The sequence below is a fragment of the Myotis brandtii genome, unplaced genomic scaffold, assembly GCF_000412655.1.
Source record: "Myotis brandtii unplaced genomic scaffold, ASM41265v1 scaffold266, whole genome shotgun sequence".
Lineage (NCBI taxonomy): Eukaryota > Metazoa > Chordata > Mammalia > Chiroptera > Vespertilionidae > Myotis > Myotis brandtii.
Window position 1 is genome coordinate 15,267 of NW_005360124.1, and position 16,259 is coordinate 31,525.

The following is a 16,259-nucleotide window of genomic DNA, read 5'->3' on the forward strand; positions in this document are numbered from 1 at the left end:
TAAGAAGCCCAGGTATAGGGGACAGTTAGGTTCAGGGCCTCAGGTCTGGTAGACTTAAGACAAAAACATGGAAAAGAGAGAGAGAAACAAAGAAAGTGATGGTGCCCCGTGGGGGGGTGAAGCTCAGTGTATCTGGTTATGTGTGTGCTTTTCAAAGTAAAAATGACTATTTGAGTTTTGTATTTCACCAGAGAAGGCTGCTGCTTCTGTTGTAGGAAAAGGACATGCTATCTTCCCCTCGAGAATAAAGTCAATGCATCCAGTCAACATGGTCCCTTTCCTTGCATGTGAGGGAGCCACAGAAGGCAGGAGAGCTCGTTCTGCTTATGAATTATGTACCCAAGAGGCAAAGGTGCAGTAGCTGTTGAAGGAGGTATTCCACTTTGCACCCAGCAAAAGTGCCCACAGTCCCAAAAGAGAGAGAAATGGCCCTCAAGGAAAAAGCTCAGAATCAGGCCTTGGCGGCAGAAACATGTGATCATGAGACAACTCCCTGCAGCACGAAATGAACGGCTGGCCCTCGGGGAACCGCCAGAGTGCAGACCTTCCTGCAGGGAGGAGGGGCGCAGGGAGCTCCGCTGTGAGCCACCAGCGGTCGGAGCCGAGCCTGGCGGGCAGCAAGGCCAGCGAAGGCTGCTCGCTCGCCCAGGGGTGTCTCCGCTTACCTATGGGCTCCTCAACCGGCACAAGAGACTTCAGGAAACTGAGCCAGAAAACCACTTGATTCAGCTGGATCTCATAGGGTTCTTCTAGACTAAAAACGATGACATGGATTGACGTGGGGTCATTTGCAGCAAAATAATCATATGAGCAGAAGTAGACAGGGTTTCCAGAGAACTCCCACACGCTGAAATCGCCAACCCCTACGGAGAAAAACAAAGATGACGGTCGGGAAACACCACCACCCAATTTCAGGCGCCGCTTTTCTAGCAGGTGAAGGTTGCCAGCAGGGGCAGTGCCATCCACAGCATTCATCCGTGTATCTAGGCATCTAGTTAACACACTGTGGACGGATCACGAGAATTATCGTGTTTTCTGTTCTAAGGCTCGTGGCCAATCACGAGAATTCTTTAGAAAGATATTAGCTTGTAAGAACATGTAATACCTTCAAAATGCAATGAGTATTTCATTTTAAAGCGTGCCTTTAACATTTATGTAAAATGGTTTTTGTAACTCATTCAATAGAAACTTATCTGGCCACTGGGTAAAGCTAGCAATAAAACTACTGATCCGCAAGGTGTTAAGTATAGATCTGTGTATGTAACACGGACATATCTTTATGACGTATGCATTTTGGAAGATCCCCAGGGCTTTTCTAGAGCCTCCCCCTGGAGCACAGGCACGCAAGGTCTGGCAGCTAAGGCCCCAGTGTGCAAAGCTCCGGAACACAGAGAGAGGCCTTGAGCCCTGGGAGGCAGGCTTGGGGTGGGGAGGAGGCCGGTGCAGAGCAGGGGTGAGGGCAGAGCTGGTACGTGGGAGGACGCCCGTTTCCTTTCTCTATGCTGTAGGGCCAGCTTCGCTAGAACATTCAACTTTTAAGGGAGCAAACTGTGCATGGACTTGAATTCTGTTTCTCACCGGGTTCGGGATAATATAAGGGCCTCCACGAAGAGGCTCCCGGTCGCCATTTTCTGAGTCCCTCCCTGCCTGTGCCAGATGCTCTACCAGGGCCTTTCATAAACATCAGCTCATACAACCCTCACGAGTGAGGGAACTGGATCTCAGAGAAACGGCTGCATCGTTGTTGTAACCCGGGCCTCCACAAGCAGGCGCTGTGTCCACGCACAGCCCGGGGCTCGAGCCCGGGGTGCCACCGGGAAGAGGCGGTGGCTGGAGGGAGCAAACCATCCCGGCAACCTGGGAAGCTTCACCTCCTTGGAAATGTCTGACGGCAAAGAACACACTTGAAGTGTTACTTATGAAAGAAGACTGCCTGTGTCTGTATCAGAGCATTAGGCACGAGTGTAGATGCGTTTAAAACTAATTCTTCTATATTGGGTATCAAACTGCCAGAGGGATTGTATTTTATGAGATCTCCCATCCAAGTGCATGTTTAGCTCTACTTTAACAACTGTATTAGCCCTGGCCGGGTAGCTCCGTTAGAGTGTCGTCCTGATATGCCAAGGTTGCAGGTTCAATCCCCAGTTAGGGCACGTACAAGAATCACCAGTGAATGCATAAATAGGTGGAACAACAGATCAATGATCAATGTTTCTCTCTCAAATCAATCAATCATTTAAAAAATGTATTTACTTGACAGTCATTTATTAAGCACCTACTGTGTGCCCTGTGCTTTATTAGGAGCAGAGGATATCACAGTGTTTGGCTTTACTTTTTAGGGGTATTAACCAGCCCTGCTTCAGTCCTGGGTCACTTCCAACATCACTGCACTGGCTCCTCCTCTGCGCCCGTGGGGCTGGGACGGGTGCCCCCGGGCCAGGCTCCCCAGGGGGATCACTTAAAGCCCTGGCAAAGGGACGCTGGCGGCCCTTCCCTCTGCCGTGGGCAGGACGTACCGTTCAGATAGGCATTCTGGATGTCGATGGCCTTCGTGGACTGGTCATCGGCGGAGCAGTGCGGGTGGTGGGATGGGGCCACGAACACCTCCAGCATCCCCTTGGTGAGGCCCGGCTCGAACATCATGCTGCGGCTCCTCACGCTCACGTTCTCGCAGCCCGGGTACAGGTTGTTGATGCTCACGGAGACTGCAGGCAGAGGAGGCAGGTGAGACTCGCACAGGGCACCGTGCACGCCTGCCCTCCCTCCCTGCCTTCGCTCCTGTGTTGTCCTTCTCTGGGACATTCCTATCCCCACCCCACTCCTGCTTCAGGCCCCCGGGGTTGCGATGCCCCTCGGGTGTGCTGTGCACAGCACTTCCCTGAGATGTTGGGCTGATTCTTTCTGTCTGCGCCAACCCTCCCGCCCCCTCCCCAAAGACTGCATCTCCCAGGCTTGCTTGCCATTTACTGCTGCGTTGGGTCAGCCAATGGGAAGCCCTGGAGAGGCTGGGAGGAGGGAAAGGCTGCCTCCTGGCCCTGTCTCCTGGCTGGTGGCTCAGCCTTTAGCCTCCAGCGTTTTTAGGAGATGGTAACACAAAGGGCCAGCTTTCTTGAGGCAAATAAGTTTCCTGGTCTGTGTGATATAAACGAGCCAATGGGAGCCTCTCTCCCAGGAAAGGAAAAAGGCCTGGCCGTTCTAGTGAGGTCAAGGGTCTGGGAGGTAGCAGGGCAGGGCCCCTATGCCACGCCGAAGTGACAATGTCGCTGTTTCTGGAAACAGACCTCCTTCCCTGGAGGCCACAGCATCCCCGCCCCCCCATGCCAGCACAGCCTGCCCCGCCCCCGCCCCAGTCTCCCCAAGGCGGCCCTCACAGCACCTCATATTTGTGCCACACTCTGCTTTTCCAAGGACATCGTGAGTGCTGTTTTGTGAGGGCCAGGAAATGACTGGTGAGCTGCTGGACTAGGGCTCGGGGCCCAGGCCCTGGTGCTGCTGCCCCTGCTGGTGGCTCCCTCAGCCCAGGGGGTGCCTGCCCTGCACTGGGCAGGAGGGCCTGCCACAGAGCCTGCAGGCAGAGCTCCTGCCCTTCCCAGGCCTCAGGCAGGTCTAGATTTAACTGAGGAGAATCTCTCACTTCCAGAGACTGTTTGGGTGGAAACTTTACCCATCCCTCGGCGTGGGCCCCCCACCTGGGCATCAAGCACTACAGGCCTCTATGGGCTACCCTTCTCTTCCGCACTTGCCTAGGCCCTCCAGGAAGCCACCTGGCTTTGGCCAGACAGACCTGGGACTGAATTACACCTCTGACATTGACTAGGGGTCACCTTGGCCCACACACTCCAATGCATTCTTAAAATGTCATTTCTATCACAGGAAAGAGTTCCATGCATGGGAGTGGGGGGGTGGGGGTTGGGGGTGGGAGTCTGCTCCTGAGCTCTCTCTCCTGGCCTATGGGAGTCTTGGAGTCAGGGGGCTGGGTGGATGGAGATGGGGCAAAATGCAGAGCCCGTGCCCCTCTACATGGGGCCGCCGCCCTCCTCCCCACTAACTGGCACCAGGCAGGAATGTGCATCCAGCGTAGCCAAAGCTTCCACTTTTCCACAAGAAGCAAAGTACTTAGCTTTTTAGTGAAATCTCTTCATTTTCCTTTAAAAATTTTAAAATTTTAATTGCATTTATTGGGGTCACATTGGTTAATAAAATGACATATGTTTCAGGTGTACAAGTTTGTAATACTCATCTGTGTATTGTGTTGTGCTCACCACCCCAAGTCAGGTCTCCTTCCATCACCACCTTCTACCTGCCCCCACCGCCTCCCCTTCTGCTAATCACCATACTGTTGTCTGTGGCCTTGTGTTGTTTTATTTTTGCTTAATCCCTTCACCTTTTTCACTGTTGGCAGCTAATGCAATTTCCTCTTTCCCCTCCCCCTGCTGCACAGCTGCAGCTGGCCAGGCTGCTGGGTTTCAGCCTCTGCCTTCGGCAGAGACGCCTCATGTCTGTGAGCCTTGAGCTACTTTTCTCTGAAATGGGTTTATGACACAACCCATGAGACGTCCAATGAGAAGATGTGTGCAGCACCTGGGACACAGGTCAGCGCAAACTCTGTTCACCGCACACCCGCCTTTCCACACGCTCTGGCTTCTACCTAAGCTTGGTTTCTGTCTCCCAGGGAGCAGAGCTCTGTCAGCTGGGCAACCGTTTGGTGTCCCCTGGGCCTTCTCTCTCCGTGTTTCTGGCATTTGTTACTTTCTTCAGTCTTGCACGTCCCCAAGTGGACTTTCTTTCAGTCCAGGGACCACAGGCAGCAGAGCTGTGCTTCCTGCGAGAACAAGGACCTCAGCCCCCGGAGAAGGGGACAGATCTGGAAGGTGTTCTCCATTCTGGTCAGAAACCAGCATCCTGAGATGACAGGACACCAGGGAGAGTCTAAAGAACAGGACCCATGGGATACAAGAGCTGTGTTCACATCCTAACAGTCCTTTTCGAGAAGCCTGGTCCTCCCTAAGGGGTTACCCTGACACAGAAGTTTGTGGGTTCAGCCCAAGAAGGCAGCTCTGAACCAAGGAAGCCTAGAGAACGAGAAGGAACCTCCCCGTGAGACCCACAGTGTCTCAGTGCTGAGTGCCCCTGGGGTGGCTCGTTTGCTACAGAGAACTTTCTGTCACTGAGCCCCGCGCCCCAAGTCCAAGCACTGGCTGAAGGGCACGGTTACACCCGGGAGACTTACTGGTAATCTGGTCACCCTGAGTTTAATTTTATCAAGAATCTACTTCCGGATTCTCCCAGGTGTGGAAAATTGACCCCGAGGACGATGAATGGAGCTGTTCCTTCTGAGTGCTAGGGTTGAGCAGCAGTTAAAATCTGTCCCTCAAGGGGAAGCCAGCGGCCACTTGATGTGTGGCTGGTTCAGTTTAGCTCACGGGACCTGGGCCATAATCCTCACACCCAGTGAGGACTTCTAAAAATTCCAGATCATAGATCCAAATAGATCTCTGTTTTTGGTCTCTCTGTCCTACAGACACACACAGAGTCTCCACCCTCCCTGCTCCCTAACAGTGGTTCAGACTGGAGTGACCTTGGCCCACAGCAGGAGAGAGCTGGCCTGCCTCCCTCTGGGTGACACCAGAGAGCTGACCTTGAACTAGGAACACTGGCAAAATTACAGTGGCAAATGGAAAGTGTGTGCACACAAAGCCCTTACTCAGAAGTCGTGTCATTACTAAGCCGTGGCTCAGGAGCCAGACACTTCCTGAGCTGCCTGCTATAACCCTGACTCATGGATGAGGTTTCACTCAGCCACATTTTGCCCAGCTCCTGACACACAGTTTGTGCTCGGTAAGTATTAGCAAAACCAGTGAGCAACTTCGTAATCATTCTAATTAAAAATCCATTTTGGGTTATTTTTTTCTCCAAGTTTCTGCTGTGTTCAGAGACAACAAGTTGAAAGGGCATATAAAGCTCAGTCACCTGTCCCTCACACGAACGCCCCCCAGACCTCCCTCCTCTTGGAGAGAAGAATTACATAGAAACCCAAACTATAAAACTTCTGTTTTCAACCTCGGGCACCGATACGACAGCTTTGCGATATGATGCACAGGAAATGAACCCCAGGCACAAGGCTTCAAAATTGATGTTGCTTAGGAAACTCTTGGAAGGTCTCTATTCTTATCTTAGCAAAACGTATGCCCCCTGCTCTAAAGTGGGGTTCTGGAGAAAGAACACCCAACTTGCACACCTTCCTCTTGCTCATGGTGGTGTTTCTCCCTGGGGAAGGACAGGTAGCCCCGAAGTTCTGGGTGTGAATCACTGCTCACTGTGTCTGAGGGAGGCAGGGGAAGGCAGCAAAGCCTGCTGCCCTGTCTCTGTGAGCAGAGGGACAACGGGGAAAACCATCGAGCAACTCCGAGTGTGTGGGATGTTGATCCCACGTGAACCCAATTTTGTTGCTCTGACTTCCAAGAAGAAAGCATGGGGGAGGAGCCATCCCGGGGCCAACATTCGGTCTGTGCCCCCAACTTCAGTGAGGCCCTTTCCTTGCTGTTCTGGGGGCAGCTTGCAACTGCTGGGCAATAGCAGGGCAGATACCAGGCCCAGGGCCGGGCTGGCCCACACCTCACAGCCACCAAGGCGCTGGAATCCAGTCGGCCCGGGACCCAGCGCCCATAACTAAAGCCACCGCTCACCCTGGACCCTGACTCAGAGAGGGCAACCCCCAGCACCTACTGCAGAGCCTCGGGCCGGGGTGGAGGCGCCTACCTGCCGGCTTGGAAGCCAGGGGCGAAGGCGGGAACCTGGTGGAGTTGGTGGAGGAGAGCCGGGGCCGGCGCCGTCGGAAGAAGCTCCTGAGCAGCCCGCACTTGAGCGACTCCACCAGCGTGGTTTTCCCCGAGCCCGAGTGGCCGAACAGCTTCAGTTTGATTCTGGGCTGCAGGTTCTGTGTGGGCCGCAGCTGCTGGATGAAGAGGCTTCGGTGCGTGTCCTGAGCAGATGACAGAGGGCCTGTTAGTCACCACAAAAGAGAAGGCCCGAGCAGGCGGCAGTGCTGGTTCCCAGGGCTCCGCACCCCTGGTTGGGTCCTCCTGGCCAGACATTCTCACTCATTTTGTCCTGTCCTCAATACGTTTGCAAAATTCACGTAAAGTGCACGTAACATACAATTCACCACCTTAACCGTTTTGAAGTGTACCATTCAGAGGCTTTAGGACATTCCCCATGTGGTACAACCAGCTGATCTAATCAATCCTCGTTCTCTCAATTCCCTCGGATCTCTCACTTCTCTGCTTCTCTCAATTTGCCTAAGAGCCGAGCCTAGTCCCAAAGTGCCCAGCCTCGTCCAGGGGGTTGGAGCCTGGCGTAGCCCCAAGGAGTGGAGTTGAGGCCTGAAGAGGTAGAGCTGGTCCCGAAATGGTGCGCCTACACCCGGAGCCCAACGTAACCCGTAGCCCGTAGCCGGGTAGAGCTGAGCCCGGACCGGAAGGGCGGAGCCAAGACCCTCAGAGCACCTGGCTCAGGTGGGATGTTCCATGAAGAGGGGTGGTGTAAATGATTCAACTCAGGTGCACCCCGTGAGAGCGTGCCCGAGGCAAGCGCCTTCCTTTCGGTCTCAGTGTGATCGCAGACCTGGCCAGACCACTGCTTCCAGTTCTAAATCCTGGGAGGCGCTGACTGACTACCCGGCCAGTTAACTTTCCCCGCTAACAGCCAAGCAAGCTCATCTAACAGACTCAGGACTCTCCTGAAGGCTACGAAGTTCCCACCTGTTTTCTATTGAAGTTCGACCCTTCTTTCTCCACAGGGCCACACTGCCCCCTGGTGGGCAGGTAAGCCACCTACAGAGACATTTTAGCTCTTACGTTGGGGGGCGCTTCTGGCAGTGGGCCCCAGGTGCCCAGATGTGTATGAACATGGTCCTGAGCAGTAAGAATTCTCCTGGGCTGATTTCTGAGTGTCTGCTGGGCATTTATATAGGAAATAAACCTGTTTATAAGATCTGAGCTTAGGACTTACCTGCATCACTTTACATATGACCCAGAGGGTTTTTTAGGGGAGGCTGGAGAGGGGGCATGGTTTAATACATACCGAGTTGTCCAAGAATGCAACTACTTTATAAATTGGTGGAAATACGTATATGTATAATTTTGATCTTTCATGAGCTCTGTCCTTGCATTTCTGATAAGCATGCCCGCAGTCACTGCAGTGTTTGAGTTGCCATCCCAGCCCACTGATACCCTCAGGCGTCTACAGGGTGATTCCGTGGGTGGGTCCGAGTATCTGCTGATTTCAATACGTCCCCTCACGCCCTGTGTCCCTGACCTGGAATCCAACCCGAAACCTCTTGGTGCATGGGACAACGCTCAACCAACTGAGCCACACTGGCCAGGGCTCTATTCATCTTTTAAAATTCCCTGAGTAGGTACGTTGTTATCTGTGACTGTCATTTCAGGAGGGTGAAGAAGGCATCACTAAATGTGGCTGCACAATGCTGGACTGGCTAGGGCTGCAAACCACGGCTTGGACAGCGATGTGTAGGACATGAGGTTGTTCTTAGGCCGATTTCTTCCTCTAGCCTCAGAGTGCGGCGGAGGATAAAAAGGCTTGGATTTGCCAGCAATTTCCTTGAATTATTATCCAAGTCAGCACGAAAGCTGGGAAGGTTCTATCCTGAGATAGTAACTTGTCGGGGTGCCGCTGACCAGGCTGGGACAAGCGGGGTGTGGAGATCTCCTCGGTGCCGTCTGCTCTTGCAGATAAGCCCATGACGCCCCGAAGCAAAGCTACCTTCCCTCGTTTTAATTTAAGCTTCAAAACCAGCCCTTCGATCTTCCCTTTAAATCAGCCCGCCCTGCGCCGTGTGGCGAGCATCTGAGTTGCAGTCGGTGTCCGTGGGCATCACCTCCCATTCTGAGCATCTCAGGGAGTTAGGCTAGAAGGGTCTCTGCCTATTTCGTGACACACAGCCTCCTAACACACAGGTTCTCTGTGTGGAGCCAGCGTCTGCTCCTGCTGAGACAGGGAAGGCAGCAAACCTGCTCCGGTCTCATCCAATCCCTGGACCCGGGTGCACCGTGCAACCAGTGAGCTCATGGCTCTTTTCTGTCTGTTTCCTGCCCTGTTGCCCTTGACACGTTGGCCAGCACGTCTGTCCTGTGGGAAGGAATGGGGGCCTGTTCTCCTCGTCTGCAGGAGTTTCACAGGCTTTTCCATTCTGACAAGACTTGAACCGTGCCTCCTCTCCTCCCTCGGACAGTGCAGCCCTGGTGGGCTTCCAGAAGCTTCCCTGAACCAAGGCTTTGCTCTCCTTCGAATTCCACGCAGGGAGTTGGTGGCCAGAGGCAGCTGGCGATCTGCCTGCCTGTTTTCTGGACCAGCCACAGACACGGAGCCGAGAGGGAAGAGGCAGCTGGTGGGAAGACTATCTGTCCTACCTCCAGTACGGACCTCGGAGCCCTCCAGGTCTCGACCTTGGGCTGTGTCCTTGGCCCCTGGTTTTATCAAGAATCCTGTTGGGTTGGTTTAGTGACAATCCCTTCTCCTGAGTTGGTATCTGATGAAACTGCTCACTCCCATCCGTGATATCTGATCACCTGGCCTGCCCTCAGCGGGAATCCTGCTCAGTCTGTGCACTGTGACCTTTAAAACGTCCTATTCCCCTGCTTCTTCAACATCTGCACGGGCCAGCTGGAGTGAGTTGCCAGCACTGAAGAAAGTCAAGGAGGCCGCTGGTCCCACTCGGAGGACACTCCCGTTACTGCAAGGTCTCCAGTGCCATGCTGCTTTGCAGACCATTGGATGTAAAGTAAGTTATGAGTCATTGCTACAAAAAGGCAAACAGAGCCCTGACCGGTTTGGCTCAGTGGATAGAGCGGCGGCCTGCGGACTGAAGGGCCCCAGGTTCGATTCCAGTCAAGGGCATGTACCTTGGTTGCGGGCACATCTCCAGTATCGGCTGTGCAGGAGGCAGCTGATCGATGTTTCTAACTCTCTATCCCTCTCCGTTCCTCTTTCTAAAAAATCAATAAAAAAAATATTAAAAAAAAATGCAAATAGAATGAGATAAGCCCTACCTGCTCTGGATTTTCAAACAAAGGGCACATCTCATTTCAGCACCTCTTTTCCTATGCAAATGGCTTGGATTGCTGGCCTGTGTGCATCTTGGGTCCTCAGGGAGCTGAGGGAGACTTTAATTCTTTATCAGAAACAGCTGAGTCCCCACGTGAAGGGGCTGCGCTCATCTCAGAATCATTGCGAGCTCACACGCTGTTTCCCAAATAATAACTGTCCTCAGAAATCTTTTCCCCCCAAGAAACTTCTGTTATGCTGGGCTCACAGCTCAGGTTTACGATGTCCCGGATTCTACACGATCACTCGGACACACACACACTCTCTCCATTTGCGTGGGGATGAGGACGGCAGCGAGAAAGGGGTAAAAGGAATAGACATCCCACCCTCCCTCCTGCCCTCTGCCCAGGGCCTTGGCACATCTCCCCGGCCCCCCTCCCTCCTCCCCTTCCACCAGGAGCTGATGGCCTGCCTGGGACTGACTCACACCCCACCTTGTCTTTGGGAAGATAAATCAGGAAACTGCTCTCTATCAAGACGGACAGAATCTGCCATCATCTTGAAACGCCAAGAAAAACAACATAGTCTCGCGTCTTCTCCTTTGTAAGGAAACCTCACCTCACCTGAAGGATGCTCCCTTCTTGTGCTCACTAAAAATCCTGCAGAATCTGAATACAGCCGAGTTTGATAACGATGTACAGGACCCACAGAAGTTTCTGCAATCTCTCCCCACGCGGCGGGCGCCGCATTATCACTTTTCACCACTAGATGGTGCAGCAGGGCCCTGACCTGTCTCCCCAGCAAGGCAGCTCCCATCAACCTGAGTGTGAGCTCTCCAGGGAGGCTAAGGTTTTGATGAGAGAGGCTCTGGAGGTGATAGAATATCGATTTCTTTGGAGGAGGAGGAGCACACAATTCCATCCACTGCAGTAGCATCGCCAGGGGGTGGAGAGTTGGGACTATGGTGGTCCCTAAATTCTGGCTCATGACTTGAAATACTTTCCTGTTTGTGTCTCCCACTGCACCCTGAGCCGCTGGGTGAGGCCGCGAGGCCTGGGTGTCTGTGGGTGTGGCCTCCAACGTGCAGGGCCGCCAGGGTTGGGAAGACAGGGGGGGAGCAACGGGAATCTAAACCAGAACTGGCCTTCCAGGTGGTCATAAAGGCGTATTCCCTCTCGTTAGCTTTAGTCACATACTTTATTTATTTAATTAAAAAAAATTTTTTTTTATTGATTAAGTTATTACATATGTGTCCTTATCCCCACATTACCCCCCAACCCCCTCACTCATGCCCTCATCCCCCTGTTGTTTGTGTCCATTGGTTAGGCCTATATGCTAGCATATAAGTCCTTTGGTTGATCTCTCCCCCTTACTAGTCACATACTTTGAATACTTACGCAGGAACATGAGCCTCCGTTTGTATTCCTGCACAAAGTCATGGAGCCTGGACACCCCCAGTCCACGCACCTTCCTGTCTCACCCGGCCACGGGATCACCGTCCATCTGAGCGGTGAGAGGTAAATTCCTAAAACCTAAGTCAGGTCTTGCTCCCACCTGCTGAACACACCTGCACCAAGTCCTACTCTCTTTACCAAGGTCTGCGAAGCCTGGCCTACCTCTCTGATCAGAGGGTCTCGGGCATCATTCTCCGCCCAGACCACTGCGCTCAAGCTCCCTAGCCAGCCCCATCAACCCCCCTCCTCGGGCCGTTTCCTGGGACACACCCAGCCCTTTACTGCCCCAGGACCTTTGCCTCGGCTTTCCACCAAGCCTGCCTTGTCCTTCAGGAATTGGTTTAAATGTTGCCAGCAGAGAGGCAGTCCCTGACCAGTCAGCGGAAAGTAGTTGCCACCCCCACCCTCTACTGTCTTTCATTTCACCCTATTTGAATCGCCTGCACTTACACCAGGGGGACAGCAAACCTTTCCGTAAAGGGCCTGGTGGTTTTTGTTGGGACTCCCATGCATCCAGAAACCAGCCATAGACAGTAGTCAGTGGGTATGGCTGTGTTTCAATAAAACTTTATTTTCAAAAACAGGTGGTGAGTCAGCTTTGGCTCATAGGCCATCGCTTGCCAACCCCTAATTCACCCTGTCTTGCATTTTTCTTATTTGTTTATCGGCCGAGTCTTGCCTCGTTTGTTCACTGTGGTCTCTCTGCTGCCTAGAACAGTTCTTGGCATATAAGAGACACGGTGAATATCTTTCAAATGACTATTATTTGGTATCCGTTTTGCTCTTGGAAGCCCTGATGAATCTTGGTTTCCAGTTTCCTTTCTTCCAGCAACTTCCCCCCCTGGAAATGGAGCTTTCACTTTCTCCTCAGGAAAGATGACTGAGCATCCGCTGATTGACAGGGGCGAGCCTGCAGCAGTCTGGGAACGCCAGATAAGTGGAGGGGTGACGCGCTTTCCGCACGTGGCAGGATGCAATTACAACCTGCGCGGATGGAGCAGCAACTTTTAATTATGCAAATGCAGCTTGCTTGTGAGTTTTTAATTTCGGGCAAATCCCCAACTTTGTCCTCTTCTCCAAAATATTCCTGGGCACCTTTCTCACTGCCTCCTCTTGGGCTTAGGAAAAGCAATTACTTTTAATATCAGCTTGTGGACAATCTGATTAGAAGGACAATCAAACAAAATAAAAATAAGCCAGCTCCCCACACCTCCTGAAATTAGTATCTTAAAATCAGGTAAGAATGGGACTCGCACGGCTAGTGAAATGGATGCTGATGCAAGTGTAAGTGCCCTCCTCTCCCCGTCACAGCAAGCAGCCCTCCTCAGGAGGAGTCCCGCAGGCTTGGAGGGAGCACCTGGGCTTTGCTTAGAGGTGGGGGGAGCACAGTGGAGAGTAGAAGGGTCAGGCAGCTCTTTTTTTGTAAAAGGGTTGTACCTGCCCCGCTGGTGTGGCTCAGTGGTTGAGCACCAACCTATGAACCAGGAAGTCACAGTTCGATTCCCAGTCAGGGCACATGCCTGGGTTTCGGGCTTGATCCCCAGTGTGGGGCGTGCAGGAGGCAGCCGATCAATGATTCTCTCTCATCATTGATGTTTCTATCTCTCTCTCTCTCTCTCTCTCCCTTCCTCTCTGAAATCAATAAAAAATTATATATTTTTATTTATTTATTTATTTTTAGAGCCCAAGTTTTTAATCTGTGTATCCTCCATTCTGCCTCTCACATTCCAACTACCATCAACACACACCCTTAAGAACCAATCAGGCATTTAAAGGCCTTTATAGAACATGAAGTCCCTGGGAGCAGAAACCTTGTCTATCTTGTTTAAAAAATTATATATTTTTTAAAATGTTGTACTTAAAACCCTAGAGACCCCCCAAGCAATGGTGTGCTGACCAACCAGCGTGCCAGGAAAACAGCCCTGAAGCTTCACGTTGGCTATTCCTGTGGTGCAGACACCACCTCCACGGCTGACTGCAGGCCCTAAGGTGGCAGCACTGAGCACACAGCTGGAAAGAGACGTGGATGGGGGGCTTTCCCAGAGGGTAACAGAGGCTCCGGTACCCACCACCCACACGTCACCTCATGGCTGAGCTGTGTTTGTTTCCCCCACAAGACCCGGCCTCGGCCACCCTCACCCCCACGCTGCACCGGCTGAAAGGTTTCCTCTCCCTGGGCCGGCCCCTGCGCTGTCTGCACAGGGAACCCCACATTCTCCTGGCTTGGCCTCTGCTGCCCCACACGGTCAACAAGATGACTTTGGCTCTAATTCAGGAACCGAAAGCCCCAGGCTCCCCAGCAAACATTGTTTAAAGCTACATTTCCAGGCGTGTCAGCTGATTGGAGGAGGGGCGGGGCACAGGGAGCTCTTTTTTTGCTAATCTGGTTGGAACCCACAGGGAATGGCACAGCCATTTAAAGCCACCCCCTCCCCCGCTGTTGTCCCTACACAGATTTCTCCCGTGAATGTATTTAATTAGCATCCAGGGCCGAGTCTTCAGGGGGTGTCAGAAAGCGTGGAGGCCTTTCCGTGGTTTGCACCAGGTGGAGGAGGGAAGCTGCCACATGAGGTGCTGGGGGTCCGTGAGTCCTGCGAGGACAGGCAGCCCTGCCCACCGCCCGCCCTGTAGTGTGGTCAGAAATTGCTGGGCAGCCGACTCCCCTTTTCTGGATCCTCAGGAAGCTGAGGTCCAGAGCCCTTTGAGGGGTTGACAATGGCAAACAAATAGGTGGATCTCCCTAGAACAGTCTGCGAGGGGAATATCCCTGGGTTATTCCGAGGAAGGTGATCCTGGCAGCCCACAGCGGGGGAGCCCAGCGAGGAGAAGGGCGCCCCTGGCTGGGGAGGAAACTGAAGCAGACGGGAGCCCCCTGAGGACCAGATGCTTCTATGTCAGGTCTGAGTCTGAGTCTGCGCTCTGCACTGGGTAGCATGTTGCTTCACCAACTTGAGGCCGGTTTCCTGTGAGAATAAGTGAGTAAGGCCAGGAGAGCTTTTCTAGATCCCTTTCTGGAATTCCCAGAGCAAAGGACATACGGAACCCTGCAGCAGCCGGGACAGTTCAGGGTTCACCGGCCGCCGGCCAGGCTCTGTGGCCGGTTCATAGCCTCCAAAGCACAAGGGTGTGAAAATGGATTATTCTCTCTCTGATGCCCCAAGGTCAACTCCAAGCACTGGGGGGAAATGTTCTCATCTTTGTGTCCCTTCGCTTTCCCCCCAACCAGGGACCACGATGGAAAGGCAACTTCCAGTAGCTGAGAGAGCTAAGACACTGTCACCCCTAACCTCCCCGCCCCCTGCAGGCACTTTTCAGTTTATAAGGCAGGACCTCCAGGGGATACCCCGAGCATATTTTCGGCAATACCTTTTCTTTTCTTTTTACCTTTCCTTTTCTTTCTTTAAAAAAAAAATGTATTTTTATTGATTTCAGAGAGGAAGGGAGGAGAGAGAGAGAAACATCAATGATGAGAGAGAATCATTGATTGACTGCCTCCTGCACACCACACACTGGTGATCGAGCCCACAACCTGGGCATGTGCCCTTGACCAGAATAGAACCTGGGACCTTTCAGTCCGCAGGCCAATGCTCTATCCACTGAGCCAAACCGGCTAGGGCCATGGTCGGCAAACCGCGGCTCTTGAGCCACAGGCGGCTCGTTGGCTCCTTGAGTGTAGTTTTTCCACAAAATACCACGTGCGGGCGTGCACGTACAGTGTGATTGAAACTTGGTGGCCCATGCGCAGAAGTCAGTATTTTGTGGAAGAGCCACACTCAAGGGGCCAAAGAGCCGTCCGCACGTGGCTCGCGAGCCGCGGTTTGCCGAACCGCAGTAGGCCCAGATAAGGGCTAGGGCAGTAGGCAATACATTTTCAATGAACACTTAAATCAGTAAATTATTTTTTCCTTTCCATAAAGTTTGTTTTTTGAAAAAGCATTATAGGAGAGTTAGGAAAACACAGTAATGTTTAAAGAAGAAAATGTTAATTACACTGGCAAACTCAAAGAACACCACCGTTAACATTTTCTTCCCAGGCATTTTAGAAAAACACAGGTTGGATCATAATGTGCACATAATTTATCTTCTGCTTTGAAGTCCAGGAACACCCTCAGCATTGAACTCCTGTTACTAAAAAACCTCGTCTAAAATAGTTTAATGGCCGAAAACCATTCTGCTTTATAGCTGGACGACAATTTGCCAGACATTATTGTTGGTCATCTTGCCGTAGGCAGTTAGACAGACATGAGCAGAGCAAGACATGGGCCAGGTACAGCAGGTCACCAGGATGGACAGCCCCAGGTGCCTAGCAATGGACAGTCAGTTACTAGTGTAGGGTGGGACCTCCCCCAGGGTGACTTCTCCTCCCCCAGCATAAGGCTGGTCAGGAGGTTTGGACCCCCCTGACCTGTCCTCCCTGAGATAACATCTAGGCCTCAGTTGTATTTCAGCTCCAGGCCCAGATAAGCAACAAAACCAGCCACTGCTGATCCAGCTGCCTGGAATAATGACCCCCTGCCCTGGTGCCAGCCAACCCATCATTGGAGACCACAATCCTGAAGGGACACACCTGGAAAGCTGCTGAATATTCTATTGAGAACATCCCCTGGGACCGCCCCTAAAATCTCCGCCCTTAAAACCCTTAGGATGGAGGGCCCAGTGCGCACTCCCTCCTGGGAGCTCCCCGCTGACCGCCCCCCCCCCCCCCCCCCCCCCCCCCCCCCCTCCCCCTCCCCCCCCCCCCCC

General features: G+C 52.8%; 1 protein-coding gene across 2 annotated transcripts in view; it reads right to left on the reverse strand.

Annotated features, from left to right (window-relative positions):
• The window catches only part of DAPK1 (death-associated protein kinase 1), a 164,173-nt gene that overhangs the window by 11,045 nt on the left and 136,869 nt on the right, over positions 1-16,259 (reverse strand). For both annotated transcript variants that reach the window (XM_005868255.2, XM_014541237.1), the window contains exons 20-22: positions 6,760-6,982; positions 2,517-2,705; positions 666-863 (exon numbers count right to left, since the gene is read on the reverse strand). In XM_005868255.2, coding sequence (XP_005868317.1) covers positions 666-863; positions 2,517-2,705; positions 6,760-6,982 — 610 coding nt within the window. The remainder of the gene's footprint in view (positions 1-665; positions 864-2,516; positions 2,706-6,759; positions 6,983-16,259) is intronic.